The sequence below is a fragment of the Poecilia formosa genome, unplaced genomic scaffold, assembly GCF_000485575.1.
Source record: "Poecilia formosa unplaced genomic scaffold, Poecilia_formosa-5.1.2 Scaffold89, whole genome shotgun sequence".
Classification (NCBI taxonomy): Eukaryota; Metazoa; Chordata; class Actinopteri; order Cyprinodontiformes; family Poeciliidae; genus Poecilia; species Poecilia formosa.
The window spans coordinates 1,332,888-1,351,991 of NW_006800028.1; the positions used below are offsets into that span (position 1 = coordinate 1,332,888).

The window sequence follows — 19,104 nt, forward strand, 5'->3', positions numbered from 1 at the left end:
TGAAGTAGAAACGTATCTAAAAGTTGCAGGAGACCGGCCCTCGAGGCCTGGAGTTGCTCACCCCTGGCCGAAGCCAATGAAAACCTGAAATGCAGTTTGAACTGGAGATGAAGCTATTTTAGCTGAAATGTAGGAGGGGTAATAAGATGTTGGATGGCATGGGGATTTACAGAGAAACCTCATGTTTCCTGAACTGATTTTATGTTTTGGATCATCAATTGTGGAAAAGAATTCATTAAGGCAAAAATTGTGTCCAAGATTGAATAGTTGCCTCCAAAAGTTTAAGGTTTGCATATTTGCTACCCATGATGATGGCAAGGGAATGTCTGCAAATAAATGTCGGATACCCAGGGATATTTAATTTCCTAAATGTAGTGTAATAAGATTTCGGGACAGAAATGTGGGAGGAATACTAATGCAGCCCACCATAGTTGTGGTTGGGGGGGATGGCCACTGTAACTAAGCATGTGGTGCAAAAACAAAGCTTGACTCGTTTGGGAGTAAATTTATTTAAAATTTGTATTTTTCTAGGATTATAAAGAGTAAAGGCCCCGTTGGGACCATTTCATGACATGATTTTAACAGTACAAAATATTTACAATATACAAACCGTATATTAAATGTTGACACATGTACAGCCTTGAAATGAAGGAGCTGAAAAGGTGACCAAATGACAGGCCTTGTCCAAAACATGCTGAATGGCAGTATAACTGTGCACAGTACTTCATGCTATGATTGTGTGAACCAATACTTTCTCAGCTTTACACTTAATATACTAGTTGTGGCTGCCTGTTAGCTGAATGATTCAGTAAGTAAAAACAAACACGATTAAAATGTAATGATGCAGTGTTTCTATTAAAAAATAAAATAAAATAAAACCATCTTGTTCCTCTTCGGTAAACGTTCACATCAAGTTGAGATTCATGCCAGCCTTTCTCCAAAAAAAGATTCAGGTTGGACATCTTCGCATTTTTCCAGGTTCACAGGTTTACCGGAGAAGAGGAGCTCTAGCTTTGGGTATGGAGTGACTATGAGAGAAGGAAAAAAAGAAAAAAAAAAACTTGATTATTTAGAGATGTCGTGGAAAAACTATTACAAAAGACAGCAAATTGAATAGGAATGAGGATAGATACCATAGCCTGGAAAATCTAATTGATTGCAAAGAGCTGCGAGCTTTACGTCCTCGTGACACAGCGGGTCTGTTGCGTGCAAGAAAGACGAACAGATGGAAAGGTGAGCATGGCAGTGGAGCACAAGTAAAGGATGCCAAATACGACTTACAAGTGGCTGACGGCCACAGGCAGATCACACAGTGAGCAGCAAAGTCGAGAAAAGCCATAGCCAGTCGAAATCTAAAAGACGCCGATGTAGAAACGGGCAAGAAAAGATTCAGAAAGTTGCAGACAAGAGACTTTGGCTCATTAAGAGTTTAAGTGTTGGCATGGGACAATTTAGAGCTTGTAGGCACGTTAGAGAGAGATTTATGCTGTAAAGTACAGAGAAAACGTTTGCATGATTAGTGGAATCTGAGATCCCTTTTTTTTTTCTAACCCCTCATTTTTAATCAGAGTAAGAAAGATCATATTTTATAGAGATGCTCTGTTAAATTAGTTCAGGAGCATTTTCATAAATCCCAACATCATTGAAAAATTAACCTATTCCAGTAATTCATTCCAAAAAGTGAAACTCGGATTCATGACAATCGATACATTTAAGTATTTATTTAATTTAGATTATTCTGGCTTGCAGCAATTAAAAGGCTATAATTCAGCTTCCCTGAAAACTAGAAAATTACACAAGGTCATTAAGGAGAGGAAACTTAATGCATACATGTGGACCTAGTGTGAAATATCAGTACAGTATTTGCTCTAAATACTTTATTGGGGCTGTTTTTGCATGAATTACAGCATCAACACAGTCTGGCATGGAGGCGTTAAATCTGTGTGTGGGTCCGTCTTGTGTGGGCTTTGCCCCACAACCCTCCCAAGGCTGCAGCTATTGATTATGTTTGTTTCTCTATCACACTTTTTCCTTCCACTTAACTTTCCACTAATATGCCTGGGTTAAGCACTTTGAACAGCCAGCTTCTTTATTTCCCTTTCCTTTATATTCTTTAGTCTTCTGTTATGTCATTTTCAGAGAAAACAACTTTTGGGTTTGAATCACTGTGTGTAATTAGTAGTAGTATTAACAGGTTTCACTTTTTGACATAATTGCTGAAATAAACCTTGAGTGGTGGGCTAGCCCAGGCACTGTGTAGCAAATCAAAAGAAAAGAGTAAACAGAGTCTCTGGACTTCTGACTAGAGAAATCTGATAGCTAGAATCTAAATAGAAAAATAATTTTTTGGCACCTCCTACTTAAACTTTCAACCACCATTTGGCCTAATATTCAACAAGTAACATTTCTTATTTTAAATAAGGAATTATATAACAGCTTTTCTTTTGCATGAAAACTATTCATGCAGGGTTTTTTTTTCTGGACAAACCAAGTCATCTTGCAAACCATTTCTATTTATCCACTGTCCATGCACCCTTATTAAAATTAAAAGCTTATTTTTATTACTTTTAGCTGCAGGACTGCAGTGGCAAAACAACAGTTTCACTTCCTGATTCAATATAAAGTTTGTTGAGGGCTTTTAAAAACAAATGACTGACCACGGCAATGAGAGCAGCTACATAATTTATAAATACACAGCAATAATATTACTGTGCAAAATAGTAGCGTGCCTACAGCATGTAGAATGTAGAAATTAAGATACAGCACAGTGAAAGTACAACTGAATTGAATTTTTGCCTGTTTACCCATCATTAAAAAACAATGAAGAACAGATTAATTGTTTGGAGGTTTTTTCTGCATTGTGGCGATCATTAGTAAATTATGAGCACCAATAAGAAGTGTCTAAATTTGCCTTTGATAAAAGGTGTGAAAGCTAATTGGTCTACTCAGAAATGTCGCCAAATATCTCTTGACTTTCACTTGTAAAATCCAGAGGGGAAAAATGGATCTCTCTGCATCATCAGAAACTCAGCAAATTCAAAAGCTGAAACATGGAGTAGGAGGAGCCAAACATGTCTCTGTCTATGAAGTAAAAAGCCAGCAATGTGTTTTTGCAGATAGGTGCAGCCCCGGGTCTCTGCTGGGCTCAGAGTGTGACTGAGGGAGCTTGCCTGCAGGTGTCCCTGTGCTGCGTTTAAGTTGATGAGGGCGCCTGTGTTGGCTCTGACACTGGCCGTGTCTCTATGGCTGCCACACGGCTCACAGAACATTGGGTCGCTGTTGCCAGCCACTACATGCAGGTTGCCTAGGGACCTGACCAGCCTGGTTTGGCTCAGGGAGCTGGCAGAGAGAAGGAAAGCTGTTAATGTACTCCACAGGGATGTACAGCGTCTTGCAGAAGTATTCATAATTTTAAATGTTAACTTTTTCACATTTTCTTGCAGCTAGACTTCTAAGCGGTACTTACTGGAGTTCTATGCCATAAACTAATACCAAGTTGTGGAGAAGTGCAGAGCTGAAGGAAAGACAGGATTTTTAAACATTTTTGCAAATAACATTTTTGCAGCTGTTCTGCGAAGACGTCGCAGTAGGTGGAGCATCAGCTTACAGCCAAGTATGGGACAAAGGAAAAACGCTGCGTTTTCACCAGGTGTGTGCAAAATAAAACATTTTCATCTTCAGCACACCAATCCTACAATGACACATGATGGAGGAAGCATCATGCTGTCGGGATACGTTTCTTTAGCGAGGAAAAGGAAGCTGGTCAGAGTTGGAAGACCAGTTGGAGTTTCTTGCGAGCTGTGGGAGAAAGTCTCTGCTGGAGCAAAGTGGATGAATGAGCTCCATATGCCTGAAGACAGCATGAACTGCTGCTTTCACCCACATATTCCACGGACAGAAAAACATGAAAACCATGAACCACCTAAAGCCAACTGAGAATCTGTAGCATTACTTAAATATGGTCTTTCCAGAAGCTCTCCATCCAGTCTAACTGAGCTTGAGCCAAGTTGAGAGTCGGTGGAGATAAACCGTTCAGCATGAGCTACAACCAGTCAGAGCAGAAGAACACAGCAGCAGCCTGCGCCTTTCAGATTTTTTATTTGCAAGACGTTTAGAAAACCATGCATTCTTTTCCTCAGACTTTGCCATTGTTTGCCACTTTACTTTGGTCTAACACATTAAAGTGCACTGAAATGTGGAAAAAGTTTGATGAATAATAGTGAAAGACGCTGTGCGAGTGGCTATAGCCTCTGGATTTGCTCCTCAACTGTGTCACTGCCACATAAAAAAGACACAACAATTAAACTCATTCACGGTACTCTTTTACATAAAAAACACAAATAACTTAAGATAATCTAAGTTTTTTTTTTTCTATCAATGAGAAGACATTTCCTGTATCTCCTCACTGTGTGTTACTTATGTGTGAGGAATCAAACCGACCTTCCTCCTACTCCGTTAGATGGCAGAGATGCTCTGGTCCTCTTCCTGCTGTCTGAGCGGTCAGACAGAGCCAGGGCGCTGACGCTGGTCTTACAGCCCTCAACACTGTCCTGTATGATCACCTTGCTGCGCAGACAGACAAAGCCACATCCATTGGTCATTGCCATCTTTTATGTCTTCATTGTATGAGCTGCACGTTTTACCTGAGGGACTGCGAAGACGACCTGGTGTTTATTTTGTTCTCTTCTTGTCTGCAAAGACATGCATAGTGTGACATAAATCTCTGGGAGTTTGAATAGGAAAATAAATGACTGATTTGAGGGTCAGAGAGGGAGGGGGGGGCTGCATAGGAACTAGCAAAAATACATTCAAGTTAAAGAAGCTTTTTGCCTTTGGCAGGCGGGTTATGTTAGTAAACTAGAAATAAATCAATGGAGCAAAGTCTCGTCTTAATAAACATGATTTAACTGACAGTTTGAAGCCAACACAATAAATAGCAAAGCAAGGTGACAGGAATGTCTATGGGAATAAATCATCAAAGTGGTGACGAGGACAATGTGTGTGATTGAAAACAAAACTGGCTCTGCTGATCGGATTTAAGATTTAACAAACGACAGAATAAAGGAAGAGGATGATTCTGAACAGATTTCTAATTGGGGTTGGGGAATTAGAAGAGACCAGGGGCTCACTTACAGCATTTCTCAGTTAGAGCTCCAGAAGGAGGGGCAGGACAGGTTTGGGGGGGAAGGGGCGCTGATGGGCGGCAGAACTCAGAGAAATCCTAACCCGTCTATACAGAAATGCAGGATGGAGGAAGGGAAGCCATACACAATCCACCACAGGGCAAGGCTACACAGGGAGAGCAGCATGGCTACCAGCCATCTGAAAGGAGGACAAATCCAACAACAAGAGCAAACGGGGGGGAAAAAAAAGGAAGGAAAGACAAGAGACGTCTGGGCAGGACACAAAGCCTCTCATGTTGTGCTTTTCCACTGGGACTGGATTAGATGAAACACCCTCTTCACAAAGTCTTGCATCCAATCGTCCCACACGGCTGGAGTGTGTGTGTTCTGATGTTCTGACATTGCAGACATTGTTTAACAGCAGTCGACACCCGCACGTCCCCATAAATGACTCGAAGTGCAGAAACAAATTGAACATGAGAGTAAATGTATTTCATCGCACAAAGTAGGAAATAATAATTGTCAGACTTCTCAACCAATGTGAAACCCAACAAGAATTTAGGAGCAGTTGAAACCAGATGTTGACATACGCTGTGTAAAAAGAAGATCTTTATTTTGTCACCGTTTGACGTTAAATCCGAACTTTTCTTATGAATACCAATTGTTTCCCTTTGTTAAATGATAAAATATTAAACTTTCTTAAAACTTATGCAGTTTCCCTTTAAACTGGATTACTTGGGTCAAATGTTTCTAGTATTTTCCAGCAAGAGTTTGCTAAAAGTTTGGTCCATTCCTCTTTACAGAACCGATGTAACCGAGTCGGGTTTGTACTCTGTCTAGTCACACACACCTTTTTAACTCTGCCCAAAAAAACCTCTATTGGCTTCAGATCTTAGGTCTTGAAAACAAATATTTTCAAGACATAAATGCTGCAGTCTGCCTGAATTTAATGAAGGTTTTTAATATCGCTCATTGTTTTTTTTGCCATTTAACAAATATAAATGATTATATTAATACTAACTGGCCGAAAACAGGAAACGTTAAGTCTGATTAAGCGTTAAACAGTCAGTGAGAAAAATTGGTTCTCAAAAACATTGTTTCTCCTTAGACAGTGTTGTGACAAAACTTTTTATTTCAATCAATCAATCAGTTTTACCTATAAAGCACCCTTCATGTTGGACTCAGCTCACTGGAAACACATAATAAAGGGCATTTCTGAACTGGGTTTGAACTGTCCAGGGTGACAGTCTGCAGGTGCAAATACCAGAGTTGCGAAGTAAACTGAAACTGGTGGGATACTCCTTTTTTTCCCTCCTCTCTTTGTAAGTGGGCTGGTGGATATTAAAAAACGATGTACCTTCATCTTTTCTTCACCTCCCTGGACTAGCCAGGCGAGTCACTGCTCATATTCTTTGCTTAATTTCTTAATGAAATAATAATCAAAATGCATTTGGATTCATTCTTGACTGACTCAGTGTTTCACCTTAGGTAAGACTTCTCTATTTCCTTAACAACAGTTTATGGAAATATCTGGTTTCAACCGTATGGATCATCTAATTTCATTTCATGAAACTGCCGACTTCGACAGAAGCATGACGGAGTCGGAAACCTGCAAGAGTGAAAAGCTCAGGTGGCATGTGAACACTGATCCAGTCATAAAGGCAATGGAAAAACAACAGGCAACCGACGGTGACTCCAGCCCAACATTGTAACATGTTAGACGGAAACATTGATCGAAACCGAGGCGCGTGCATGCGTGCGTGCCCAAAGGAGTTCAGTACTTTGTGTCATGCATGGAAAACGGCAGAAGAGATGGGCAAAAGTTTGGATAAGCATTCTTCTAATTGTCCCTGCAACTGAACATGCGCTGCAGTGTTGCGCAACAAAACAGTGGAGCCAGATGGTGAAATTCAGCCCTGAATTGGATGTTTGTACGGCATACAGCGTATGCCCTAAAAGTGCAGGTAAACCTCCTATTCTGTCTCCACTTCCCCCTGAGAATGCATAAGAATCTGCTTTTAACCCCAATTCACCCTCAGAAATGTATGCATGATGTTTTGTGATTAACTGTCCTTACACAACCACAAATTAAGTCACAAATCAAAAATAATTAGAATATGCTATATTTACTTTAAAAGAGGAAAAACCTACAGCTAAACATTTGGAGCAGGAAAATGAACTAACTGACCAAAAACAGAAGTAGCTACTGCAGATTTTTATAAAGGCTCAAGTGTTTCTTAACGACTTTATGAGTAGTGCCAAGTCAGCAGTGCAAGCCAAGAACCAAAACCTTCAGTTCAGCTATTCCAGATCTTATTTATATCTGGAATCAGTTGAACAACTGGTGCTGATAGTAAAAACAACGGTGGACTTTATTTATAGGCCCTAATTGACAAAAGATATCTAGGATGCAGTACCTTACAAAGGTGTTTGTACCACACTCTGTCACGTTGCAACCACAAACTTCAAGAAGTGTATTTTACTGAGATTTGATGCGATAAACAAAAACACAGTGCGTGGAAGATTAAAGCTATAATGAGTAGGCACTTTGTAGAGTCATGTGGAACCAAGTCTTTAAGAGGATGTTTAGTTTTTGAAAATCTTTCTGCCAATTCTTCCTTGTAAAAAGTCTTTACAAGGATTGTAAAGATACTTACAATCTTTAGAACAACAAAAGATTGCTCTAAAGCAGGGGTCACCAACTCCAGTCCTCAAGGGCTGCCATCCTGCAACTTTTAAATTCACCTCTGCTCCAAAATGTCTGAATTCCCTCACCAGCATTCATTCCTCTCTGGAATAGGCTGGAAACGAGCAGTTTATTTGATCCAGGTGTGTTTGAGCAGAGACGCATCTAAAAGTTACAGGATGGTGGCCCTCAAGGACTGGAGTTGGTGACCCCTGCTCTAAAGATTGAAGAACAAACAACTTGATCTACATTTGGACTTTGACTGGTCCTTACTAACGCACTGATATGTTGTGAGCCGTTCTGTTGTAGCTCTGGTTGTACATTTAGGTTTGTTGTGCTGATGGGAAATGAATCTTATGCATTTTTTTTTTTTTTAGCTTCCAGCAAATATTTTTGTCCCCAGGATTGTCCTGTTTTAGCTCCACCCATCTTTGCAAGAACTCTGAAAAATATCCCCACAGCATGATGTTGCCCCCACCATGTTTCACTACTGGGATGTTTTTTGCCGGGTCATGTGCAGTTTTAGTTTTGTTGTATTTCCCTTACATGGCTTTTTATGGCTTTCTTTCTCACTGAACTTTTCAGTCATATTTGTAGATAATGTGCTTTTAGCATTTCTCTAATATCAAACAAAATCCCATTGAAGTTAGTGGGTATAAAGTGACAAAATGCAGAAAAACATCTGAGGGGTTGGAGAACCTCTGCAAGTGACTGTATGCCTTTATATCGAAGCAGAGCGGCTCAGTGCGTCCACCAGGCAGACAATGAAAGGCGTGTAAATGAAACGCATTCACTAAGTGCATATCCACTTAACACCATAGTAATCCAAAGAAAGAAAGGAGAAAAAAACAACAACAAAAAAAACAAAAACAAAACAAGATCAGCCATACCATTCATTGGCATAGCAACCATCTCTACAGGAAGAGGATGTAAGCTGAAAAGGAAGTGACGTGCACTTACCTCCTTCATACAAAACCTCACATCCTCTCTCTCTGCCCCACTGTCCCTCTCTCTGCCTCTCTCTGCTACCTTTTGAACGGCAGGCAACACATCGGCCACGCCGTGCCCATGAGGCTGCAGCAGAACACTACCACCTGCCTGACATGGGACAACAAAAGCCAAAGCCATATGGGTGCATGGACAGAGGCCGGTCAACCATCCTCAGCCAGGCTGACACCCGTCCTTCCACAGCTCCATTTTATACGGCCACAAATGATGTGGTGTTGGACGTTTTTAGGATATTTGATTGGTAGAGGGTATGCGTTGACACCTCTTGCGACAGTAGTGCTTCTGTTAAAGCTAGCATTCACACAAACCATTGTTTCTTTGCATCAGCTTTTTTGTTTTTTTCCCCGTTGCCTCTTACTTCTGTATTTATTTACTGTCAAAACCACAGTTAGAAAGCCAAACGAGGGCATTACGATGCCACTCGGTGACTTTTTAAAGCTGTGAGCTCAGCAGTTAGGAGCCATCAGAAAAAAGGAGTGAATTAGAAGCAGATAGTTTTCTGCTTACAGATTAGCCTCCTGGTGACAATAGAGAAGGTACAATTAAATGGAAAATTTAAGAAGTTTTGAATCTGGATCAAATTGTCCTTTGGTGGAAAATACTGTAGAAAGCATTGAGCCACACAAGTTTCATGGTTACAATTAAACACGAAGACAATGAGCAGCAATGATTGATTATTTAAACTTGTCATGCTGGCATTGATCCTAATGTAACCTAGTCAGTTAATTAAAAACATACAACTAAGTTCTTTTTATTTTATCTTCCAGACCGAAAGCAAAAAGAAAAGAACGTTTATTAATTATTTGTTCATGTAATTCTTGCAAGTCAATTTGTTACTGCAACTTCCACCAATTATACCGCATGTTTTCCTTACGTCATACAGCCGTAGCTTGGATGAAGTATTTGGTCAAATATTGTATTTCAAGTGAGATCTGAGATTAATATTCTGCATGCCAATAATAATTTGACCTGTTGGAGGCGCTCTCACTGCCAGAACCTCATAAAGGTTTTGCTGGCCAAGATGCTCATGGAGAGTGTTGGTAGCATGTTTAAAGACAAAAAAAAAAAAAAAAAAAAACCAGAAGAAACGAGAGAAAAGTTGTCACCACAATGTTTAGCAGTCGTATCAAAATTGCGTACACTCTGCAGCTGCTTTACAATAAAATGCAAGTAAGGAGTCTAGAATGTAGGAAAAGATATTGTTTGTTGACATTGTAAAGTGTTGGGAGCGTAGCTGCAGCTACTCCCTGGTTAATGTTTTCCTAATCTAGACATCTTTACGCTTCAGTGTCCCTGCAGAAGGCAAATAAAAAGCTTTCTATGTGCCACAGGAGCATTTTTTTTTACTTAAATATTTAACTATGCGAGTACTCCCAGTCATGCGGCTTACTTCAAAGTCTGGCCTTTTGATTAAATGAGGGGCTTTTACATAATGAACATCTTGAGTGAATAACCTTGTGACCAGGAAGATCTACAATGTGTCCTCTCCCTGCCCGATCACCTCCGAGAAGAGGAAACAGAATTAGCTTTGCAACTGGTCTTTAACTTCCACATCTTTTGTCCCATTTTAAATCGAGCTCTTAACAAGTAAGTTGTTTTAACTGGAAGAGCGAGTGTCAAACAACTGTGTCCATAACTCTGTTAGAATATCTGAGCTGCTCCTTCCTTGATGCATCATTCATCCCTCACTAATCACAATCATAGCGCTGTAATTCACTAGATCTGCATGCCATAGCATAAAAACACAAACAAACAAACAAAAAAAAAAAACAACAATAAAGAAAACGTTAAATTTAACAATATCACAGCTGCTATGAACTTGGTCAAACAGAGGACTGTTATGATTGCTACAAGCTGGTTTAAAAGGGCAGCTGACTGTGCTGGGAAACCACTGGGGAAGAGAGAAGCTTATCAAACTAAATGGTCATGAAGTAAATTAAAAAGAACGACATACGTGGTCACTTTCTGGTCTTCAAAGCAAAAGCTGTTTATGGTTTGAAAAACACCCGAGTATACATGTAATGGTCTGACATGGAGAACACTCTCTTATTTCACCCTGTTATAACACACACATGGGTGCAGGATGCATGCCGGTGCTCGCGGACTGCGTGGATACTTACGACAGGGAACCCGAAGACGACCTGGCCTGCCTCTTGCTCTTCAGGGCTCGTAGTTTATCGCCCTGCGTGACGCCGTTTCTCTCGTCTTCGTCGTTGTACTGCAACACAAAGGGGCGTTTGGCAAGGAAAATTCAACATCCTCGTGTGTCATTTCCCTGCAGGTTGCAAAGCCGTAGTACAGGCAACAGCTGCACAATCGTATTTTAATCTGCACATGGCAGAAGAGGCGTAGAAAACTCACCAGCTCTATTTCTTCTTTCTTGGACGCCCTGTTCTTGTTGCTGCCGTTGATTGTGATGTCGTCCACTCCAGACAGGATCCTGGTCACAGCCGTCTTGCCGTTTTCCCGCTCATTCAGCTTCTTCTCCTGGAAAACATCTCCCTCTGCCCAGAGGCTGTTCTGCTTCCTGATGACGTAAACGGAGGGCGAGCCTCAGTTGATTTGTTTTCTTGCCAAACTGCAACCAAGTGTTCTGTTTTATGTTTCTCTTAAAACCTGCCCAGACACAATAATCCTTTGAAACAGCGTTTGCCATTATGATCAAACACTGGCGTCCGAACAAGAGCTGTCACTCACACCTGGGAAAAAAGACTCGCACACACAACAGACCTGATTTACCAGAATACATGTTATCCTCCAAACATCAACAATACAGTGAGTTACTGGAAATTAGAGGCCGAAGAGTAAATATCAGAAGTCAGTGTGATTCTTTAACTGCATCAGCTTCATTTTTAATAGTGTTTATACAATTGATAGCATGAAAAAATTAAATAAAGGGAATAACATTATTAAATTGTTAAAAGGTGATTTCTTTTTTTGGTTTAGAAGTAAATCATATGCAGAAATATTCAGTCTTTTCAGAGAAAGAAAAATATCACATAGGGAGCAACAAAGAAGATTATAATGCCTGGAAGCTTCAAGTGAGTCATTACTCACAGATTGCCAATATTTCTAGGGGAAATGTGTCCCATTTTACATAAAAGGAGACTTATCAAACAAATCATGGGCCTAATACTCTTCACAGAGGACAGACAAATCCCAGCCGTGATGATTTTTCTGCTTTTTTCCCCCTGCCGACTGAAATCGAAGAGATAACTTTCACGGTGGATTGAGAGAAAGAAAAAACAAGCTATGGATCATTAAAAGATTATGTAATGTCAATAAACTGGTAAAACACAGAGTAGCAAATCTATTTTCACAATAAATATGTGCGAATTGGAGCATAATAATAAAAAACAGCAAAGGGTTTGCTTTGCTTATAGTATCATGTTGCCAAAACTACATAATATTTCAGTAATTTTCACCGCTCCCTCTCCTTTTCAGCATGTTTGCTAAAAGTAACAACTGTTCCCTTGTGGCAGACATTTCCACAATGTATGGATGAATGAGTGAGGGAGAGAGCGGACATGGATGCTGGCCGAGATGCGTTGTTTATCCTACTTGGCAGTCAGCATGGTGTATCTCACCAAGTAATTCAATTCTCTACTGATGAACAGAGAATTTCAGGCCAAATTCATTAAAACATAAAGCTTCTTGCTATTTTTATAATGTAGACTTATGTCAAGAGAGACGTCTTTCTCTCTAGGACTTTTTCTTGGACATGGAAACTGATCGATGATGCAAAATCCTGTCTTGTTGTACAAAGACGGCCACTTTAGAGCTTCTTTGATAACAAAGACTTTATGTTATGTGACTCTTGTAAGCCTTGTCACAGTAAAAATGTTTTAAAAAAGCACATTTAATTCTTTTTTTCTCATTAAGATCTGGGCTGAATAAACACCTACTCTTCTACAAAGTTTTGCTGTGGTCCAATGATGGATCCTGGCCGGCAGATCCGTATCCAAGCGATGGCCTCTGCTGCAGTCAGGCCGTAATGTTTCATCATATAGCAGGCGATAAGCGTACCAGTTCTTCCCAGGCCAGCTGGAAACAAAAGCAGTAGAAGCATTGCAGTAATCTTCATAAGACAAACAGTGCAGAGCGGAGCAGCTGAGTAGATGCTTCCGTGTAGAGCCTTTACCCTTGCAGTGGACCGCAATGGCTCCCTCTGCGTTCTCACAGATGTTGAGGAACTTTCTGACGATGGAGTCGTTCGGCGTGCTCCCGTCCACAAAGAATAGGTCGTGATGCTCGAAGCCCGAATCGGTGAAACGTCTCGCATCGTACATCTTCTTGTTGAGTCTGATGATGGTGGTGATGTTGTGTTTTCTGAAGTACGGGATGTAGGCCTCGGGAGCATGTAAAGGGTACCCTGCAGGAAAAGGAGAATGGTAAAGCCAAGAGGCCTCTGTGTGCAGCAACACAATACACCCGACGTGCTTTGACCGTACGCTGCATAATCACCATTTTCTATCTTGCTTTTTGGATGAGGGCCACTGAACGCGAGGAACTTCCCAGGAATTATCCAGTTAAAGTCTCCGTTCTCCGCCCTCTCGTAGTGCTCGTACTCTTCCACATCAAAGTTGGAGAAGTCCAGCCAGCCGTACTGCACAGCCTAAAGGAAGGTGGGCAGGGATTACATTTCATTTAATCGGCATCATGGCATCAAGAGGACAGAAAGTTGTATTTGTTGTTCTTTTCCATACTTTGTGAACTCCACGCAGGCAGTCCAGAATGTCCAGATTGTACATGCAGGTTCCAAACGAAGCGTCTCTGTGAAGTGCAGAAACAAACTGATGAGGCCCCTCTGCAAAAACATCCTCCTGAGATTTTACTCTTTCTTTGTCTCATTTTCTAATGAAACAATCTGTCTCACATGGATCTTTGACAAGATACTTTATAAATCCTTTATTTATGCTCAACAGACACAGAAATGGGAGAAATTCAACCAGCAACATTAAGCCTCATTTACACATTTCCATGTCAAACATTCTCACGTCTCTTTAGCATCAAAAGAAAACATTTGGGACTTCAATGTTCACCTTTTTTTTTCAAGTTTTAAGGGAAAATCCAGATTTTGGTGGAATAAATGGATTTTACTTAAATATCACATAACCACACCTTTGATTGAAGTAAATGTGATCCACAATTCTTTCTACAGTAAAGCATAAATTTACATCTCTTTACAAAGATGAATGTTTTAAACACGCCTTTTCAAAAACTCGGATAGTTTTTCTCCACCCTGTGTTTCCCCTGAAGTAACCTAATCAGTCAAAGGAGGGTAGAAATCTACACCCAAAACGCTACTGGCAGGGACTTAACACTGTTTGGAGGGAGTTCTGTAGGATGAACATGCTAAACGTTTCTCACTTGCTGCAAATTTCTAGCATTTTAATCCAGTTTGTTATTCTCTTTCAGTGCATCCTCCTCTGAAGTTGTTCTTTTCTGTTTACCTTTTATTACACAACAGGGTTTCTGTTTCTTTGTTGGCCAACCCAGCCACCCATCCTGAAAATCCAAAATGTTTTACAGGCTGCGTGCAAAAAGACACATCAAAAACATGAAATAGAAGGAATTTGGGACTTCCAGTTCCAGATTATCGAGAAAGAAACACTTTAAAGCAAAACCAAAAGATAATTTTTTTGTGTTAAACTATCTTCTTTAAAATATCCTTTGAGCACACAATTGAACAGAAGTAATGCTAAAACAACACCTGCTCAAGAACAATAAAGCGGCGACTTATTACCTGAATGGAAGATAAGTTGAATTCCTGGATACCAGCAGGCTGTAGGCGTCCTCTGGTGTCATGTTTAGATGCATCACCTGTACAAGACAAGGATCTTTTCAGCATGCACTCTCTTGTATTGCATACCGATTTTGACATCTGACACCCACCCACACCTACATGGATCACACATGAAATATGCACATTTGTGCAAAACTTACTGCATACGATCCTACTAGGTAGGCAGCGTTGGCTTGTTTTTTCTGATCCCCACAAGTATAAAAAATGATCTTCTTCCTCGTGAGTGTAATTGACTGTCCAAAACATGGAAAATAACAGAAGAGATGTTAAATCAATCCGACTGACTACGACACGGAGAGCACAGGAGTTACATTATTTGGTTTTATCGCCCTGCTTTGTCACCCAGAAGCTATCTTACCAAGAAGCACATAAAAACAGAGAACTTCCCTAATAAAGCTGTGTTTTTATTTAAGCTGTTAACATCTGCTTACGTCAACAGAAATGGTGGTGATTTAAAATAGGCGAGAAAATGACTAAATGCTCTAAAGACACCATTAGATTACAGCTGCAGAGATACTGGATCCCCCAGGTATAACTGGCTCAGCAAGTGGCTCACAAGCACCAATGCTGAAATAGTTGTAAAACAAACTAGCACACTAAAAACACAGCAAATCTGCCGTTTTACACAGCCCACTGCAAGTATAAATAGATATTGACTGGTCAATGTTTTTTTTTCCACTCTCCTTTTCCAGGAAGTGTAATTAATTGCTGCAGTTTACTTTACCTTGAGCTTCTTTGTCAGCTTGCAACAGAAGCGATAAAACATGGCCAGGTTAAGGGGGCCAAAGTCCGCATAGAAGCTGTGAGAGGCAAAGAGAGAAGAAAGAGAGTGTAAGAAAGGCTATTTATGCAGCCAGCCTCCGTCCCTGGGGACGCTTCACAAGATCGAATCAGCGCCATCGGGCCTACAGTGAAAATACTGACGGGAGTAATGAGTATATTTGGAAGCTTCTAATCATAGAGTGTTTCAATTAAAAATAAAGGAGAAAGAAATGTAAAATAAGAGCTTGTTTTTTGTACTACCGAGTTGGACCTCACGTCAGCTGTGTCCTCTCTGGGACAAGACCTGAAACTGCTGCAACGAAAATGCTCTTGTTTGCATTAAAAGCATTTTATTCCACCAGCAGAAAAATAAGTTGCAACATGTTTACATTATTCCATTGTGGACCGCTTTGTAGTAGTGACAGGTTCTGGATAATTTCACCCAATCAGTTTTCAGTGTTTTTTTTTTTCTTTGTTAAATGTAAATTAAAAAAAAAAAATGTAAATGTACTACGTAATGTGGACAACAGGGAACATGTTAGAAAAAACATGCATCTTACCAACAGGATTTGTATTTTGTAACACATCATGAGGTTAACTGTATTAAAACTATGCTTTGAATAAAATGTGAAAAGTTTCATACTGAACACCCATTAATTCATAACCGTATAATGCATTAAAAAAACAATTAAGAAATATGTTTAAGAAAAGAAGATGAATAATATCTACCATCAGTAGTTTGGTTCATTATTTTGGTCTGTTCTGTGGGCATAACATTTTAGATCAACTGAAATAGGACAAAATAAAACCTTTTTGGAAATAATAGACAATAAATAAATAGTTTGTGAGCTTTGAGCGGAGGCCACAATAATAAATACAGTAATTGGAAATGTGTTTGTAAAAGACTTTCAATATAAGTGTTGCATAGAAAAAGACAAAGGATAAAGCTGTACATGAAGTTGGAAAAAAAAAATCCTCAAAAGAAAAATAAAACAATAATAACCAGAGTAAACATAAAAGTACTAAAACCAGAAATTAAAATGTACATTAAAGTCACGCCAACTAAAACAGGAAGGTGTTACTATGATGGATGATGACAAGGTTTCAAAAACACTGCATTCATAAAACTGAGTGTTTTCTTGACAGAAAGACCTTTTCAAGAGGAACATGTCGTAAAGATTTGCAGTTATTACAGTGTTCTAACAATCTATCCAGGAAACCTGTTTGAGCTCCATGGAAGTAAATAAATGCAAGGAGGACAGATCTCTTTTCACCCTTTAAAAACTGTCTTCATTTAAAGCATGTTTTTCTCCGGGATAATGAAACAATTGGAATTGTGGATCTGAGGGAAGAAAAAAATAAATAAAAACAACACACCCTAAAACTAAGGGACGAGGACACGACTCAGTTCATGCCATGTTTGTTCAAAAACGGGAGCAAAGTGAACAAACTGAAGCGACAGTAGGTGTTGTTAAAGAGCAGGAAGTTTTTCAGGTGATAAAATCTTTGAGTTTAGTTTTTTTTTTTTTTTGCTGGTAGGCTTAGCAACATTTCTTTTCTCTGTGTCTTTGAGTCAAATAAGGGAATGATTGTTTGCTGTTGAGTAATTTAAACTTCTCGTCTAACCATTATGTGTTACATTTGCCATATGTCCTTACTTCACTAAATTAAGTGCTATCTGTAGATTGTCTTTGGTGGACACTTTTATGAACTGACGTCCAAGTTCAGCATTTCCAGTCTAGCATCATCACTCTTGGGCAACTTTGAGTTGCACAGCCTTCACTTTGTCACCTAGTTCTTAATTTCAGCATAGAAATGAACAGAACTCACCGTAAATACACTTGAAAATTAAAAGCATAAAAACCCATAGTGCATTACGCTTAAAATATTTTTTTTTGGCAATAACACTATTGTAAATCTATTTAAAAACTCGGCACTCAAAGAAGCAGAAGGTCAAAGGGCAAAGTACGGAAATATTGCACTGCACTGCAAAGAACTCACTTCTCATATGCCAGCTCTTCATCTATGCAGAAACAGTGTCGGTCAGCTGTGCTCTTGATCTTTTGATGAAGTATGGCAAAATATAGTTGATCTGAGGAGACAAGGAAGGAAGGAACAAAGGAGGGGGCAGGGAGACAAAAAAAAAGGTCCAAGTTAATTACTTTTGTCATTATATAACTCCTTCCATCCATTCCAAGCAGGACAGCAGTACTTCCAGCATAACTTATTTAACATTTCTGGTAACATACCCTTAATAAACTCGATACATCTGGAGGAAACATCGTCTGAGGTCATTTTGCGAGCAGATCCGAACATGACGTTTTCCACCTATAGATACGTTGCGGATTCCTTCACGAAAACATGCGAGTAATTTTTACACGTGAGCTGTGCTCTGTTTTTTTTTTTTTTGTTTTTTTTTTTTAAAGGGTAAAATCGGTTGTATAAAAACTTTTAGCAAAAAGAAGTTATCTTTCCTGATCCTGAGCTGTTCTGAAAAAGAAGAAAGTCACCATCCAAAGAGCGAAGGAGACTTTAGAGTGCAAGTGCGCACTCTGCTAAAACCGATCCCCCTCCCACCTTTTCTCCGCGGGAGACTCCTCCTTCTCAGAACTCCCCGCGACGCTATTGGCTGAGACAGATCCAGGACGCCTTTTGATTGGAGGACGACACTGTTATTTGAGTTCGGTCTCCGCCTGTTTTAGTTTAAAGTTCTCCACATAAGCGACGTGATAGGCCCCGGGATAGTTGCCAAAGCGGTTGCTAGGACGATCCGTCAGCCAGTCAGATTTGCGATTTCCACTTAAGACAAACCTTTTTCTGTCAGACTTGAGCTCATGAAGGATGAACTGGAACCAGGAAACGTCATAAACATTTGAAAAAAATTATCAAGAGAGAAGCTGATGTGGACTTTACTATTTATTTTCAGCATAAACACATCACTGCACCGCCCTTGTGCACATGCGTGACATAAACACGATCGGCTAACGGAGACGCTTGGAGATAATGCATTTCAAGCGTGACTGATTGCACTAGAATAAACACTAAACATAAATTACATTTTTGGGTATTTGTGTATTGATTTTAAAGGTAGCTCCCTACAAACCCTCTGGCCCATAAAGGACACACGGTGTCGCCATATTGGGGGGGAAAAGCTGAAGAAAATCAAGGAGTGCTGCGTTTTAAAAGGACACAGTGTACGCAGGTCCCCATGCATTGGCCAAGTGGGCTGAAAGTTGACAGGGTTCACTGTGCAGACCCCTCTTACCTGTTATCTCAATGTAAATATCAGAGCTTAGCTCCGCCTCTGAGCTGCTGTGGGCTGCGCGGCGTTTTTTCCTCGACTCGGTTCGCCTCTTCTCGCTTTTGCGCTTCATTCTCTCCTCAGCAGCTGCAGCATGAAGGACATTTCCCGAGCGAAGAGTTTGCCACCGATGCCCCCTCCGTCCGCAGTCCCCCGTTGCTGTTAACGTGACATGGCTTGGCTCCTGCGCTCCCGGTGCAGCCTTTCTGTGCGTGCTTGTGTTGTGTTCTGTGTCAAACCGAGGTTGAGTTGGCTCTCTGTGGTGGTGGTGGTGGTGACGTCTTTGAACAGGGGCAGGTTTCCGTTTTCCGAATCCCCTGCATGTGACGTATCAGGATTATATGTCCAAAGCCCACCCTTAGCTGATCAGTTGCTTTAGTTTTGCAGCTTACCGAGACCATTCCAAAATAAAGTAGTT

General features: G+C 40.3%; 1 protein-coding gene across 10 annotated transcripts; it reads right to left on the reverse strand.

Annotated features, from left to right (window-relative positions):
* Positions 1–490: 490 nt before the first annotated feature.
* cdc14b (cell division cycle 14B) lies at positions 491–18,940 on the reverse strand. Of its 10 annotated transcripts, none has more exons than XM_016674067.1 (16): positions 18,651–18,940; positions 17,387–17,477; positions 15,348–15,423; positions 14,764–14,856; positions 14,564–14,640; positions 13,524–13,590; positions 13,282–13,432; positions 12,959–13,189; positions 12,723–12,861; positions 11,179–11,344; positions 10,938–11,035; positions 4,644–4,691; positions 4,441–4,566; positions 3,171–3,339; positions 1,134–1,199; positions 491–1,028 (listed from the first exon to the last, which is right to left on the reverse strand). In XM_016674067.1, exons 1-15 carry the CDS (start codon positions 18,757–18,759, stop codon positions 1,176–1,178), a joined length of 1,665 nt encoding a protein of 554 aa, XP_016529553.1. In that variant the 5' UTR covers positions 18,760–18,940; the 3' UTR covers positions 491–1,028; positions 1,134–1,175. The 10 variants fall into 10 exon arrangements, 8 of the variants coding, with proteins under 8 accessions (XP_016529553.1, XP_016529554.1, XP_007557637.1 ...); XM_016674068.1 differs by lacking the exon at positions 18,651–18,940 and adding an exon at positions 17,635–17,946; XM_007557575.2 differs by lacking the exon at positions 1,134–1,199.
* Between the last annotated feature and the right edge of the window lie 164 nt (positions 18,941–19,104).

Coding starts and splice junctions, on each gene's coding strand:
- cdc14b (XM_016674067.1), bottom strand. CDS start 18,759: ATGAAGCGCAAAAGCGAGAAGAGGCGAACCGAGTCGAGGAAAAAACGC. Junction 4,692..10,937: donor TCGTCTTCGGGTTCCCTGTC/GTAAGTATCCAC, acceptor ATGTCTTTGCAG/ACAAGAAGAGAACAAAATAA. Junction 3,340..4,440: donor TCTAACGGAGTAGGAGGAAG/GTCGGTTTGATT, acceptor TCTCTCTGCCAG/CTCCCTGAGCCAAACCAGGC.